At 39.1% G+C, this 16,657-nt stretch overlaps 1 protein-coding gene across 5 annotated transcripts in view; it reads left to right on the top strand.

Annotated features, from left to right (window-relative positions):
- The first annotated feature begins 1,697 nt into the window (after positions 1–1,697).
- Positions 1,698–16,657, top strand: part of GRM1 (glutamate metabotropic receptor 1) — a 349,857-nt gene continuing 334,897 nt past the window's right edge. For all 5 annotated transcript variants that reach the window (XM_068551043.1, XM_068551042.1, XM_068551044.1 and 2 more), the window contains exon 1: positions 1,698–2,397. In XM_068551043.1, coding sequence (XP_068407144.1) covers positions 1,698–2,397 — 700 coding nt within the window. The remainder of the gene's footprint in view (positions 2,398–16,657) is intronic.

The raw sequence follows: 16,657 nt of genomic DNA, 5'->3' as shown, positions 1-16,657 counted from the left end.
ATTTTTCTCCTTGTCCCAGAGGCATCCTCGATTATGTATGTCTTTTAGTCCTGCTTCCCCGGGAAGCGTCGGGACGCATGGATGCCTGGGTTGTCTTTCCTCTTTTGCCTGCCTCACCGCCCGTGCTCTTGCTCCTCGCCCGCTCCCTTTGCTCCTTTCTCGTCTGACTCTCACCTTGAAAAAGGGAGCCGGAGAGGGACGAGAGAGAGCGCCAACTTCAGCCCCGCAGGAGGCTGAGATTTGGCGCCTCTGCCCCCTAAGTGGTAGGGTTTGAATATACCTGGAGGAGCTCTAGCTGCAAGGCGAAGAGAATGAGGATGGAGGGGTATTGGGGAAACGAGGAGGGGTGTGTGTGTGTGTGTGTGTGTGTGTGTGTGTGTGTGTGTGTATAGAACGCAGGGAGGGGGGTTGAAAGAGTGAAGTCGGGGGTTGGCGGGGTTGGGGGCTGGGGGTTAAAGAATTGCAACTCGCTGGTCAAAGCGTCTGCAAACGGTCCTGCGGAGGAATGCCTCAGCCGCTTGACCAAGCACTGTCCAGGGTTCTGAAGGCGGCAGGGCTGAACTGCCGCCGCCAGAGCAACCCGGAAGCTCCCCTCTGTTCCCTTTCTAGCAACTATGCAAAGCCAAAGGTCTGGATTTAGGGAAGTGCAGGGGCCCCTCCATTCCCTCCCTCCATCCTGGGTCGCGGGAGACAAGTTATCTCATCTGTACCCTTTCCCCCTGAACGTCTACAATAAGCTGACTTCTTGGGGCGGGGGGGGGGGGGGGGCGGGGAGGGAGGGGGGATGCACCAAAATCCGACATGCGGAGACTTTACCAGGCGTTGCCTTAGTAACTAATATGGATTTCCTCAAGCTGGCAAATTTATATTTACTACTTGGTTAGTATGTTAGGGTCTCTTCAACCCCTCAAAGTTAAAGTAAAATGTGCACCCCTGGTTCGAGTTTATTTTGAAGTAGCCCTTCCGCCTTCATAATGAAAGAGTTTCCAAATTTCTTCTGGGGAAAGAAGTTGATCTTTTCAAATCCGGAAAGTTCTCTAAGGTCGAAAGACGTAGCTCCTTTTTCTCCCTCTTCCCTCCTCCCCCTCAAGTCAGTAATCGTGAGGGTATTTGGGGACCTGGAAGAGACTTGGAGCTGCAGGAGGGGACGGGTCGGCGAGGCTCTGCGCCTGCCAGGACGGAGGAGGGTACTGGGGGCCGAACGCACCACCTTACGCCTTGACCAGAGCTGCCGCCCAAGCTGTCCCTCCAGCCGCTATCATGATGTCCTTCCAGCCCATATCATGAAATGGAGCGGGCAACTCTTAACCAGCACTGACCCCAGAGTTTTGACACAGGTCCTGTAATAACGGAGCTTTGATTTCCTTCCTGTTTTGCCGGCAGCATCCAGCTCACCACAGCCACCACGACTCCCATGGTACCATTGGTCAGTTTACCTGGATGCACCAGTGAAGAAGGGGGACTCGAATTCCCCTAGGGACGCCGCCAGGGCGTAAAGGTGGTCGTGGAGGACCAGGAGGAGGAGGAGGAGGGGAAGGAGGCGGGGGTGCGGAAGCTCAAGTCGTCGGACGAGCGGCATTGGCGAGGGGGGAGAAGCAGGCGGCAGGCGTCGGGTCCGCACTGTGAGCGCGCAGAGCCTGCTGGCTGGACCAGCGTGGGAACGCGGCTGGCCGGCTGTGGACGGCGTCCTCAGCATAATGGTCCGGCTCCTCTTGGTTTTCTTCCCAGCTGTCTTTCTGGAGATGTCCCTTCTCCCCAGAGGCCCCGGCAGGAAACTGTTGCTGGCAGGAGCCTCGTCTCAGCGCTCAGTGGCCAGAATGGACGGAGATGTCATCATTGGGGCCCTCTTTTCAGTCCACCACCAGCCTCCGGCCGAGAAGGTCCCCGAGAGGAAGTGTGGGGAGATCAGGGAGCAGTATGGCGTCCAGAGGGTGGAGGCCATGTTCCACACGTTGGATAAGATCAACGCAGACCCGGTGCTTCTGCCCAACATCACCCTGGGCAGTGAGATCCGAGATTCCTGCTGGCACTCCTCTGTGGCTCTGGAGCAGAGCATTGAGTTCATCAGGGACTCTCTGATTTCCATGCGGGACGAGAAGGACGGGCTCAACCGGTGCCTGCCTGACGGCCAGAGCCTCCCCCCAGGCAGGACTAAGAAGCCCATTGCCGGCGTGATCGGCCCGGGCTCCAGCTCCGTCGCCATTCAAGTGCAGAACCTGCTCCAGCTCTTCGACATCCCCCAGATCGCGTATTCCGCCACAAGCATCGACCTGAGTGACAAAACTTTGTACAAATACTTCCTGAGGGTTGTCCCTTCTGACACTTTGCAGGCAAGGGCGATGCTTGACATAGTCAAGCGTTACAATTGGACCTATGTCTCCGCAGTCCACACGGAAGGTAGGCACTGCATTTGGGGAAGAAAAGCGCACAGAAAGCCAGGGCATTGCTTGATGTGCGCTTGGGATCATAGTGTTGTTCCTGTTTACTTCTAGCGCTGTGGGAAGAGACTTCACCCTTCCCCGTACATGCCCATTCAGGCATTGCCTTGTGTCCTCATCCTCCTATAATTATAGTGTAGGAAAACTGTCCCATGGTGTTTCTGGGGGAAGCAGGAACCAAAAAGACACCAAACTCTCCATGAACAGTGCCCAGTTGTAGTTTTTGGACTTACATATTTGTTTGCCCTGATATTCTGAGTTTGTGTTTATTTGCCCAAGGTGTTATACTACCCTTAAGCGATGGGCTATGATTTTCCAAGCTTAATAGACTAATCCATTGTGAGCAGTTAGAAAAACAAAAAAACAAAAAGCAAACTGCTGTCCTCTCAACTGGACTTGAAAGCTTTATCTTGTCATGAACAGCTGAAGGTGCTTCTTTGCTCTGGTGTGCCCCCTTCTTACACATTCATAACTTACCTGTAAATGTTGGATTAATGCAGTCATCTCCCTCAATATATCAGAAACTTATGTTTTAAATTCTGGGGTGCCTTAGATACGAAGGAAAAGTAAATAATTTAAATAGTTTATTATTTTTTTCCTACTTAATATGTTAAAATTGTCCATATGCCCTCACTCTCCCCAAGAATTATCTTGTCTTATGAGCAATAGCACTGATGACCTCTTGGACTTGAATTTTGGTTTCTAGTTTGTTTGTTTTCTAACACAATGACTTTGCTTATTAGAATTTAAAGTTAGACAAATTATAAATTACTAATAAAATGATAGTAGATATCATGTTTAAAATAGCTTTTAAAAGTGAAATAGATTTTACCTGAGTTTAAAAACTTTGATTTATACAGAGTCTTACAGACATGAATTCTCAAATAATTTATTATATATAGATTTTCTTTACTCTTCTCCTCTTACCCTATACTGATTGTTGGATAAAATGAAACTTTTGAGTCATCTACTTTTAACTCCCCCAGGTTTATAGAGAAATTGAGACCCAGGTTACGAATTAATGTCCAGGACAATTCACGGGTATATGCTGGCATATGGAAGAGAATCTTAAAGGTATTGCTGCATTTATATTTCCTAATATCAAATCATTAACAGAAAGGCCATAGGTATGACTTCACGTTCTTTTAACAGTTACACAGTATTCAGTTGCTGGTGTGAAGTCTGATACAGAAATTAAGAAGCATTCTTACTGAAATGGTGATATGGTTATGTTAATGAAAACTGATGCTTTAACTTTAAAGGGAGCAGAGTTTTTAGGACAAACGAAAATTGTGTAGAAATTTCAGACTTTGATTTTGGAAAAAAACAAAACAAAAAACCTTCCTGTTGCAGTGTTGTGAGTTCTAAAAACTGACTCCTATTTCTGAATCTTGATTTTTCATAGTGAACTGCCTACCTCTTTTTCAACAAAATTGCATATTACTCTTTTAAGACACAGATTTAAGTTCAGATTTTAACTCCTTACATTTTTATGGTTAATGTTAATGTCCTACATTTTTTTGTTTAGTATAGTTTCCTCCAGTGCTTAAATGGACCATCTTGAAAGCACAAGTTAAAAGTGTGTTAATTATCAGCATTAGAGTGATCTCTCTAAAAGGGAATGGCAAAAAGTAGATTGAATGTGATTTATTTAATTATTTAATAGTTCTCCCTCAAATGAGCTAGGTAATTGATTATAGATATTAGAAGTGTGAATACCTCCTTCAAGAAGAAGTAATACATCATTTTTACAAGGTAGTTTTATTTTCCATATTTTATTATGTCATTTTATTTTGGGGGTGGAGAGGAGTGGAGAAAAGATTCCCCCTCCCCCCTTCAATATGTTTTCCAGTTGCATCCTTTTGCTAAAAATAATTGCTGATAGTGCTTTCTGACAGCTAGAGTTGTCTTTTTGGAAAATTAATTGGACTTGTGTTTACAAATTTTGTTGAGGAAGGGCTGATATTAAAATTCCGCCCTTGTGTTAGTTTGGATTACTTTGTTCCCTTCTGCCTTCTGACTTGGGTTGTGTGGCAGGGATAATGTCCGATAGCATTATAATAGTTGATTACAGACTAGATTGTGTTCATAGAACAGCATCAGAGCTAACTTTGGTGTCTGTTTTATTACCAAGAAATGATGCCGTTCACCTTGCCTTTTATATATATCTTATTTCTTCTCAAAGAGAATTTGTTTCCTCTCTTATTAGATATAATTCTGTGGAAACTAAATTGCTTTTATTTTCTTCTATCTGCAAAGAAATATAACAGTGTCCTTTGTATAAGCTCCAACTGAAGATTTATTTTTTCTGAGGTTCTGCCCTCCTGCTTCTCAGGGACCCATAGTGTACTGGCCTGCAGGCACTTTCTTGCATCATCTAGTAATTTTCCTGTCTTCAGACTGATGGGGTCACCTACTGGTGACAGTTCCCTGTCAAAAAGCAGCTAAGACCACATATCAGTGTTGTCTCTGCCATCTGGGCACTCTTCAGGAAGGAAGCTAGATTGTCTGGATATTAGCAATTTGGAGTTTAGAAATTCTGGGACCTCCAGTGACCTTCACCTCTCCTTTCCGAATTAGCCATTCTCTAGTCAGTTTATCATCACAGTTTCTTTTATTAGAAGTTAGCCTAGTATAGTTAACATCAAAAGTAATAGGTGACTAGATTAGCGTACCTTCATTTCTATGGTTAATATTGCTTGACTTTAAAACCATAGATGGAGCATGCTATTCTTTCAAAAGTTTTATATCCCTTTATTATTTTACTTTATATTGAAGTTAAGCTTGGAGGTGTTTTCTGGTTTTGTTTTAATCAGTTAGAATTCACTTGTTATATTCTTTTACATACTTTTCAATCTTCTACCACGTCATTTGTGCCACACTTGTCCTCTTGTCATAACTGTCAGTTTACCTGACATAAAAAGAGGATCAGTTCACATGAAGTTACCAGCAACAGGCTCTCCAGAAAATTTTTCAGGATTATTTCCTGAGAGGAATATTGAATTAGGATCTGTCAAAGGGAGGGTACTGAAGCAACAGAGCCTTATCCACAAAGAAAAATCGAGTGCACTTTGGAGCAAGCTGCTCACCTGGCATGTGTCTTTAAATATGCTAATCATAGAATACAAAAATAGCCTACTTCTGTGAAGAATATCTCGGCCAAGGACATTGTATTCCATCCTTCTGATAAAATGTAGATTCCCCATCAAAAACCAAATTTATCATTTCAAAAAATTGTAGAAAACAATACTTAAAAAATAATTCTAGTTGATTAAATCAAAGCTTGGATGAGTCCAAAAAGATTATTCTTTGAGTTTGTAGCTTCAAAAAGTTAAGTTTTTGGATTGAATACATTTTCATTTGTTTTACACCTTTCTCCCTTAATATTTTGTCTCGTAGTGTCAGAGGAGTATATGATAAGGGATTTAGTGATGCTGCTGTATGCTTTTGTTTACAGTTATGTTTTCATTGTGGTGCACCTTTTTTTTTGGACATTTGCTTACACTTTACATGAGATTGGCCTTCTTTGGCTTCTTTTCAAAATCTGATCTTTTTCTTTTTAGAAGCTTTGCTCTATTTGATATAAAACACTCTAAAAGTCTAAAGGCATCAGAAGAAAATCCTCCTAAATCATAAGAACATCAGTTAACTATTACTTTAGCTAATGCAATTACATATAAGAATTTTATTTCTACTAAATATCATGTTTTTCTATATATGCACCAGAAAATTTCTTTATACCGTTCTTATCTCGATTCCAAACTATTTTCACAGTAAGTCACCTTAATAAATGTTCTGTTTGATCACAATATAAGGAGTAGAATGTCTTGAAAGGTTATTTAGGCCAACCAGTTAAAGATGCTTAAAACACCATTATTACATCTTTGCCCAGAAGTCGTTCCCATATGCTCTAAGTTTCCTAATTATGATTAGGATTTCTAATGAGAGTTGGAGAATATACAACTTAAATTCAGAGGCAGAATTTCACCTGTTAGTCAGTTTTTCTATTTAATGACCTGACTCCCTGAAGTTGCTATCGACTACTGGGAATCATCCAAACAATTCAAATTTCTCTTCCATGTGATATTTATTATCAATGAACTCTCTCTCTTTTATGCTGTACCTCACCAGTTCCTTCACCCATATATTCTAAGTTTTAGTTCCCTTATAATCATAGATAACTCAAGTAGATCTTAGATAAGTTATTATCCAAAAGTCTTTTTAAAAATATGAGCTGATACTAGGCTACATCTCCTTTCTTTTATGCTTGGGTAATTTTTAATATTGTTGTTATTATTATTATTCTAAGAGGAAGACTTTGTTTTTTGTTTCCTTTTAAATGTAGAATTTTTAGCTTAAATCTGCCTTATCAGTAAGTTGTGGGACTTTGATTACTTAATTCATCTTAGCATCCCAGCTTTGTGTCCTCAAGATTTGACTATATATGATAAAACTGAGTAAGAGAGAGTCAAGTGTAAATTCCCATAGCCCATTACCAGAAAACTACTAATCTGGGTGGTCACTCAGCCTGTTATGAATTTCCTTGACAGTAAGTTTTTTCATTACATACTATACCACTTTATAGATAAATAAATAAATAGCATAAAAGTAGAAAAATTATCACAGCACGTTTACAACTCTAGTAAAAAATTTACTATCCCAAAAACTGTTTATAAGAAATTTGGAGACTTGGTCTCAGTCACTAAGTTCTTTACACTCTAAAGGGATTACAGTTTGAACACATGTAAAATGAGTAAAAACAAATCATTACAGTATAGACATTTAGAAACATGAGTTTATATGTGTTTAGGGAACACTGAAAGAAAATATCGGTGAGTGTAATTAGCTAGAAAAAAGCTGGAGAAAAGGGAATTTTGATTAGTTTTTTAATATGGCATTTGTAAAAGATAAAAGCCGTAGTAAGAATGTCCCCATGGGGAATAAAATAAGCAGGTCTTCTTGGCTGGAGTGGAGAGTGTGGGCTGGGAGCTAATAATAAAGATAGCAACTCAAATGTGGGTTCTTATATTCTGTGATTCCATGACTGTTTATCGATATGAAGGACAAATAATGGAGAATCTTGAAGCATGAGCCAAAGAGTTTTGATTTTAACAAAGAAATGTCAAAGCAGAGTTCGATATGATTCAAAGATAATTAAAAGAGAGTGAATTCTTACTGAAATGCATAGGGAAGATACATTGGATGGGGAGGGAGAAAACTAGCCATGAAAGTTTATGTTTGTAGAATTCTAGGTACTAGGCTGTTAAAATAATTAGGAAGAATAAAAGTACTTCAAAGGAATACTTTATAGGAGAATTCAATGTACCAAAGAGTTAGAGACAAAGACTCAAAGATATCTTCAGTTTTGCAATCCTGAAGGACCAGGAGAATTTTGCTGTAATTAACAGGCCTGCAATAGGTAGGTTTTAAAATCACGATTCTTTATGTTTAAACAACATGGACTTAGATTTAATATGTTCAACTTGATGTGAACTTTGGCTAAGAGCACATACATTACTAGCAAGAGTGGGTGTCTGGACAGAATAAATCCAGGCACAGTCATAAGTTACCCTACTTGTGATTTTAAAAAAATGTTCGCATCCTACCTTGTTTACCGAGAACCTTGATTCTCTTGACTGACTAACCTGGGTACTTGAGAGTTGACTTCTTTAAACTCCAACCTTTTACACTTTAAACATGTTACAGGGTGGTCTTTGCAAATTATATTATATAGTTCCCTGGCATCTTTTAAAGAGAGTGCTGAATTTAATAGGAACTTTTCTTGAATATACGAAGTAATCATTGTGAATGTCAACTGTTACATATGCTGGGATACAGTGGTAATCTTGAAGCCTGTTGAAAAACATAAAGTCACTCACTCTTACCAAAAATGGCCCAGATTGTCATACTTTTGAGTTTCTGTCTTTGTTATTTTTTCTATATTGACTAGACTTATTAAGCCATTTTCTAAGTTATTTAATCAGTATTTAGTTAACAGGTTCTATGTACAAAGGATTAAGGTGAAATACAAAGATGAAAAAACGAGACACCTTTATTATTTTGAGAAATCTTGAACTCTTCTTGATTCTTCTGCCATACCGTCAATCACCTTGTGACTTCATTTGCTTTGGAACAAATTTTACAAGTAGCTGGCCTGCATAGGGTAGATGGTGATGGCAACTTCTATTTTGTATTTCTATCATGTGGCTTGGCAGTTGCCATTCCTCTTTAAACACTACAATTTTTTTCTCCTGGTGATCTATGGAGCTAATATATAATGATGGGTTTATGGATTTTTAATAACTTTCTGGGAGGTGGCTGGAGTGGTGTCATCATAAAGAAATTTGTCAGAAGCCACATTTTCAGCATGCCCTGTAGTGAAACCACAGAGGGCTGGGAAACCATAGCTGAGGACACAATAGTTTAGTAAGCACCTACAACCACTGAAAAAATCAGCTCATAGTGCATGCTGTTCTGATATTATTTTGGAAGCAACATCTCAGTAGGAGAGGCTGTCAGTTTTCAGAGAAGCTGTAGTTGAAAATCAGAGTCAGGCTGAGACATAAAGTCTTGTCAAAATGATGTAGCTGTCTTATCCATCAAAGAGCTATCATTAGATTTTAAACTTACATAGAAATATTTATGTACTTTATGTGTGCAAGTTCTACTAATTTTCGTGCTTAATTGTCTTCTATAAATGTCTACATTTAAAATTTTAATTTTCATGAAAAATTATAATTTTAGTTTTCTTCAGTCTCATGGGAAGTTTTGCTTTCTTAAACTTAAGGCATTGTGGTACCAAATACAGCATTAATGTTTTTATGAAGAGTATTGGCTCAAGCAGAAACTTGGTGATCAGAAACGATCATTTATCGAATTTAGGATCATCTATTTTAGTTACTTCATGGCCAACAAATTGAAGATTCAAGGCAATTATCTAAATGATTCAGATAAAAGCCTTAATTGGCAATTGAAGGACAAGAAGATTTTGGGGAGCATTTCTTTTTTTGCCAAGTAACTTATTTTGCTTTCTCATGAAGACATGACCTTTTATTCATTGATAAATTCATGCATCTGCTATGTGTCAGGCATTGGTCTTGGCACTAGGAACACATAAATTAAAAGAATAATAATAAAAATTATTATTATTATTTCATTACTGTTATTATTATTGTCCTCAACGGTACTATAGTCTGTTGGAAGAGACAGAGAAATATATAGGTAGTTAAAGGCTTACGGGTTACAGAAAGTACATTTAATCACTTAAAAGAGTAAATACATAAAAGACTATGGGAAATAATATACATTCATCTCAGTTTTATTTATAAAATGGGAATGATAATCACTACCATGTTATTTACTCACAGCAGTGTTTCAGAGAACAAGGAAACAGTATGTATAACTAGCTTTCATTTGCTTTTGTTAAACTGCCATCAGTTAGCCCTTCTTAGCTGATGAAAGTTGAACACGTACATGAAATCAGTTAATAAGGTGAAGACTTTTGAATCTAAAACTTAGTGACATAAAATAAAAATGCAATTCATGGTTAAGATAAAAGTTCAGCTTGTGCTATAGGTTTTAGGAACCTTTCTCATGTTGCAAATGAGAAAACAAAGGCTCGGGGAAATAAAATGACCTGCCTAAGACCATAACATTCGTTAGTAACAAAGCCAGGACTTATTCAAATTTGTGTTAGATACTTTCCTAACCCAAGGATCTATTGATTGTTTATTTTTAAATCACATGGGCCACCCACATGCATTCCTCTCTCCTGTGAGGTAGGTTTATATCATCTGGCCCAGCTATGTTCTTCCCAACATTGCTGCAGTCATTTAGCAGCTTGCAGGAGACTCTTCTGTCACTGAAAACTCATTCTCACTGCTGAGAGTCTTCCTTTCAATACTCTTGGGTGATTCCAGCATTCATGTGTGTGACCCATTGATACCTGCCCTCATAGGTTGTTGATCTCAACTCTGTGTCCTTCACCTTCACTTCAGCAGCCCACCCACTCTGTCCACAGTCTGGCACCTTGAACTCACCAAGAACTCATAGCTCTGTTCTCTTAAACACCAAAAAGCTCTTGAACAATACAAGCCTACTTAACTTCTCTTGCTTCCAACTCACCTGCTCTCCACATTCCCCTGGAAAGTCTGCGTCAAGCATTTTCTCATTTGATCTGATTCTTCCCTGGATCTGAGCAACTCTACCTCTATATTTGTGCTTGTTACCAACTTGAAATAAAGGTCCTTTCTCAGAAAAAATGAATTTCCAGCTTAAAGTGTCTACTCCACTTGAAACTTTAGTTGAGGAGATTATAAATATGTCATTTCCCCCCCAGCTCCTTCAGTGCAGAAAAATAAAGACCGCAAAGGAGGACTTTTTTTTTTTTTTTTTAAAGAAAAGAAAGAAGGAAACATTCTATCCCTGTGAGGTCTGTGGTCAAGAGTGGGAGATCACATTCACTCAGACAGCTCTGTGGTACCATCTCTATAACAAGTAACCAGGGGTGCTGAATAGTGAATAAGGATGCGAAAATTAAAAAAGGATGGGCAGGGGTGGATTCCAGGGGTCAGGGATAGGACTGACCCAAAGTTTCATGGAATCAACCATGTTTAGAGAGCCATCAGGGTAAAAATGTCCAAAAACAATCCCTTAAGGTTATTGTGCAGATGAAATGAGACAGTTCTGTGTATAGAGCTCAGTAAATGTCAGATCTCATTATTCTTTCCAGGCCATTGTAACCTTAAATAAGAAGATGTCCTTAGTGCAGGAGAGCCTGTATGAAGTAAATACAGGAATGTCTTGGGGTGAGGGTGTGCAAATAAAGAGAGAAGGGGTATATCTTGCTAACTTGCTAACTCTGAGCAGCACATTCGTCTTCTTATTCTCTTCCTTCATAACAATTGCATCCATAGCAAGTAGCTCTAAGTGAAAGCTCTTTGGTTGTATAGCTTATTCTGCAATTATTGCTGGATACACTGAGGCAGTTTCCTCTGTTCTTTTTGGTACTCTAACACATTATATAATTTGTACACTATAAAGGATAGAACAAAAAATATCAATAGACAAATTGCGGACAGTATGTTCAAGAGGAGAAACTGTTTACAATAGAATTTAACAGGTGATTAGAGGATATAGAAACAGTAGAAACAAATTACAATAAACAAATAATATCACCTTTTCCTGGATAAATAAATATACAATGTATATTTTCACTTTTTGGTCAACAGGTATTACACTGTTGGGAAAAAAGACATTTTCAAATCTCTATTTTAATTAAGTAAATGTTAGTGAGCATCTTCTCTGGGCCAGGCCCTCTGCTATAGTCATTGATGACCAGAGATAGATGAACTATAGATAATCCCTCTATCAGGAAGCTCACCATATGGTGATTACCATTCAGTTTGATAAGTGCAACCATAGGAGTAGGTATGAATTAGAGAGGTGACAGACAGAGGTGTGACCAGCTTTCTCTGGGCTAGGGAAAGAAGTGAGGAAAACCACATAGAAGCTTCCAGAGGAGGTGACATTTGAAGTTCACTTCGTTAGAGGAATCAGAAGAGGACACCGAGAATTGTGAAAATATTGATGAAAAAACTAAGTATGTTCAGGAAACTCTAAATATATCTCTAATTCTGGAATATATGTTCAGGGAAAGGAGTGGGGAAGGATCAAACTGAAAATGCAGGAAAGGCTGAGGTCATGAATGGACAGACTTGACAAGCCAAGGAACTTAGATTCTATTTTGTAAGTTTGGTAAGCCAGTGAAGGATTTTAAACAGGGAGGAAACATGATCAGATTTATATATTGGAAAGGACATCCTGAAAACTTTGGTGAGGACAGATTAAGAAAAGGTGTCAGTTTAGAAGTTAGCACACAAGTTGACAGGCCATTGGTAGTTGGGGGAGTGATGGAGAAAAAGCAGTTTAATCAACTTATTCAAGATATGATAAGAGCTTTACTAAAGGAAATGTCAAAGGGAATGGACAGGAAAGAATGGATTTGACAGCCATTTAGTAGGGAAATTAGGATTTAGTGACTGATTGGCTCTGAGGATCAAGGAGAATGTCTAGAATGACTCCCATGTTTCCATTTTTTACAACTAAATAGGGAATAAAAAGAGGAAGCACAGATTGGGAAAACATGAGTTTTAGACTGGTTCAGTATGAGGTATCTATGGGACAATAAAGTTGAGTCATCTCATAGGCCAAATATCTGAAAAGGGAGGTAGATTTGAGATTTGTCAGAAAATGACTGTGGCTAATACCACAGGAGTAGATGAAATTGCCAAGGGAGAGAATATGAGTGAAAAAAGAAGAGAGCTAAGGGCAGAACTTTGAGGAAGGTTAAAATGAGGAAGAGGATCCAGAAAAGGGATGGAGAAGGAACAGTTAGAAAACTAGGAGGAGAAAGAGGAAGAACCAGGAGAGAACCAGACATCACAGAAGCCAAGGGAGGAGAAAGTTTCAAGAAGAAGACAGTGACAAATATCACTGAGCTGACAGGGAAGGGAGGGTTACTGAAACAGCGCTCCATACCAGTAACCTCTAATTCCTCTTAGCTTCTGCCCTTCAAGAATCCCCTTAATTTCTAAACCCATCGGAAGGGCAGAGGCCAGGAGGAAGTGGAGGCTGCAGGTATACACCATTGTTCCCAGAGACTGAGAAGGGAAATTGAGAGATAGGATGGTACCTAGACAGAAATGCACTTCCAGGTGAAAACATTCTCTGGGATGCAGAAGACTTAAGCAGTTTTAAAGGATGATGGGAAAGAATGGTAGAAAAGGAAAGTTTGAAGATTATTGATGAAGCAAAGTTGCTGAGGAGGCAAGAAGAAATCATGGCTGGGCCACACGAATGGGAGAAGTCTTTCCCCTGGGTGATGGTACTGTTAAGTTTGGGGAAGGAGAGAAAAGAAGGGGCAACCTTTGTTTTCTCAATTATTCAATGAGGCAGATGGAAAGGGATAGGGAGTAGGTCAAACACAAGTAGAGCAAGTTTTTAGAGGACCCAATTGTTACTAGAAACTACGAATTTCTAGGAGTGTCAGTTTATACTGTTTTGATATTCTTTCCAGTAGTGTATAAGCCCCAGATACAAGGGAGGAGTCTCAGCTTTCATAGCAGTTCATTAACTTGGCCACCTGCTAGCCCAATGTCCAAAACACCAGAATATTTCTCTAGTTAATTACATAGGATACCAGGTGATCACCAGAGATCATAGCCTAGAATTATCCTTTATCCAGCTCCTGTCACAAGGCCAGATGAGGGAACTGTAACTTAAAAATATTGTCTAAGAGATCACTATCAACCACTTTGCATAAATTAGTTTTCCAGAATACCAAATACCTAACTCTATTTACTCTTCCTAAAGAATTGCATTTTCTAAATTGCATTTTAATACTGTCCCTTTTCATTTCTTAAAGGTCAGAACAAGAATTGGAAATGTAAATAATGCTTTATAATTTTCACATTTTTTGTTGTTGAAGATATTGATTATTATGTTGTTCAATGCCCCTTGTATAAAGTCCATTAACAATTCTTTTTAGACTTTAAATATGATGAAATAATTTCTCTCTTGAAGAACTGGCATGTTTCATCTTAAATGGTAATGAGAGTATGGCGTTTTCCCTTTTTCGCTTTGCCTGCCAGGAAGCTCAAACCTAAATTTGATGCTCAAGCACAGAAAATGTTTAGTTTATCTGCGTGGATATTAGCGTCTTCCACCTTACCTCAACGGCATTATTTTTTACTTTCTATAATTGCAAAACCCCTCAACTCCATTTAAAGAGGAATGAGGATATTAATACACACATGTATAAATGAAAGTGCCTCTAATGTAGATACAGATCCCTACTGAAGTTTCTGTATGTTATGAAACAGACAGTAATAGAGGCTGAGAGGTTTTCTTAAATGTAGAAGGTCGGGAGGTTATGTTACACTCATAGCTGAATATGTGAAAGATGGAAGAAAAATTTCTTGTATGTTTAGTGTGACAGAAGAATCTTTGAGCGTTGATCATAGACCAGAGGAGAATCATACTCCTTCAACTTAGTGAAAAAGGCCTTCCTCTGGCTCACGGATTCTCTGCTCACTGCTGTCTTTTCCTTTTTTTGGTCTGTTCTGGGTCTGCTCAGTGGCCGTGCTGGGGTATCTTGCCCCATTTTGGCAGGGTGTGTACTGTGGGTGAAACATGCTCTCTCTTTTCCGAGGTCAGCGCTGAGTAGGGCTGCTGTGCCTCTGTGAATTTTCAACAGCCTCCTTTCCTGTTCTCCCCTCTTCTTATTCTTAGGAAAAGATAAATCTGTTTATAAAGTGACTGTTCGGTGACAAATGGATAGGCAGCCTGCTTTCTACCCACTTCCTAACTTTTCCTGGTGTTCTCATCATGTGCCTGCCAGACCATAATTCCTTGGGAAACTAAGCTTGATGTAGGATGAAACATCCAAAAGACCCTATGTCTCTTATACCTGTTAGGGAAGATGGTCATTTAATCACAGTGTAGAGGGAGGCCCTACGCATTAATATATGTGAAGCATGAACTACCCTTTGTTTTTGGTTAGCTATGGTAGATTTGAAACCGTGAAAAGGCAAATTCCATTTTTTCTTCTATGTTGGTACATGCCAAAGGAAAGCTTAGTATGTAATATCCTTGATCTGTCATTTTAAAAGTAAAATTTTACTTGAAAAGAAGCGACTTCTTAAAAATAAAAAACAATATTGAGTGAATGATTACTTTTTGAAGTGCTTATATTCTCCTTTTCAGAAGATTATTTTTAGGCTCTCCTAGGTGCAGAAGCATGCACTAGAGCAGTGCTTCTCAAACGTTAGTGTGCATACAGATCACCTGCAAACTCGATAAATTGCAGATTCTGATTCAGGAGTCCTGGGATGGACCTGAGGGTCCGCATTTCTACTAGGCTCTCAGGTGGTATTGATACTGCTGGTCCATGTACCACAATTTGGGTAGAACCTCTGGAAGCCCCTTCTGATAATATATACATTTTATGCTAGTGCACTGTGATGGTTTATGAATTATTTCCTTCAGAGTCATTTATACATGTCTCAAGGCAATACTCTACGCTCCTGAAACAGGCAAAAAATGGCTTTTAAAATGTACATATTTAGAAAATGATACTAAAGATATTTATCTATTCATTTCTTACATTCAGTGATTTTTAGAACTATGCATTAACTAGCCTGAATAATTGCTGAATGTAGCATTGTAGTTAATCAAATTTCTCGTTACATGTATGCCTTCTCCTACTAGAATATTCTGCCCCAATAGAATATATCCCCTGATGGAAGGTAAATTTTTGGAGTGTGGGTTCTTTGTTTTGTTGTGTTCACTGATGTATCTCCAGCAATTAGAACAGTGCCTTGCACACAGCCGACACTCAATAAATATTCGTTTAATTGAATTAAGTGAGGAGGGTTGTTTCAGTCCCTTTTTCTGCCTTAGTAAGAGGTTTGATGATTTAAGAGCTTGCAGGGCTTCACATCATTTCTCATTGCCTAGCCCTATCAGTGTAAATGAAACAAGATAGTAGACTATTCAGTTTCCAAGGACCAACAACCTTGAAAGTGTTTGGTTGTTACTAAATTCTTCATAAATAATTTTTCTTTTTGTTCGCTTCTTTCTTATAACAGTGGAATAAAGCAAAGAACATATCCAATTAATTGCATGTTTCTTGGGTAAACTCTTCTTTATTAATATCCCTCTTTGCCTTTCACCTTTCTAATTATTAAGGAAGATGACTACATTTACTGTCAATTAAAACTCTCAAGTTGTTATATTTTTCTCATTTTCTTCCTTTTTATGAGTACTGGTGTCCGGTACTAATATTCCCTGTAGCCCCCACATGCAGTAGGAAGTGTACTGAGTGGGAGGAACAGGGTTTGGTCTCACTTCCTCCATCGGCTACCCATGTGACTTTGGACAAGTCAACAAACCACTTTAATTCTGCATTCTCATCTGTAAAAGGTCAGGCATGCCTTTCCTCTAGGCCTCCTGTGAGGTTCATATGAACTGATGTGGAAGTGCTTTTGAAACTGTAAAGTTTCATATAAATATAGCTAGTTGCGTTATATTATACCATAGCTTATATTATTATTTTCTCCCTTTAATTATTAATAACTGCCTCCTGGCTCCTGCTTTTCCCCCAAAGTTATAAGCAATCACTTCTATTTAGCATTTATTTGGAATGATAGAGTTTTCAT

This window comes from Eschrichtius robustus, chromosome 9 (assembly GCF_028021215.1).
Source record: "Eschrichtius robustus isolate mEscRob2 chromosome 9, mEscRob2.pri, whole genome shotgun sequence".
Taxonomy (NCBI): domain Eukaryota; kingdom Metazoa; phylum Chordata; class Mammalia; order Artiodactyla; family Eschrichtiidae; genus Eschrichtius; species Eschrichtius robustus.
The sequence above is the reverse complement of the archived record's forward strand: the minus strand, read 5'-3'. Positions and strand labels throughout refer to the sequence as shown.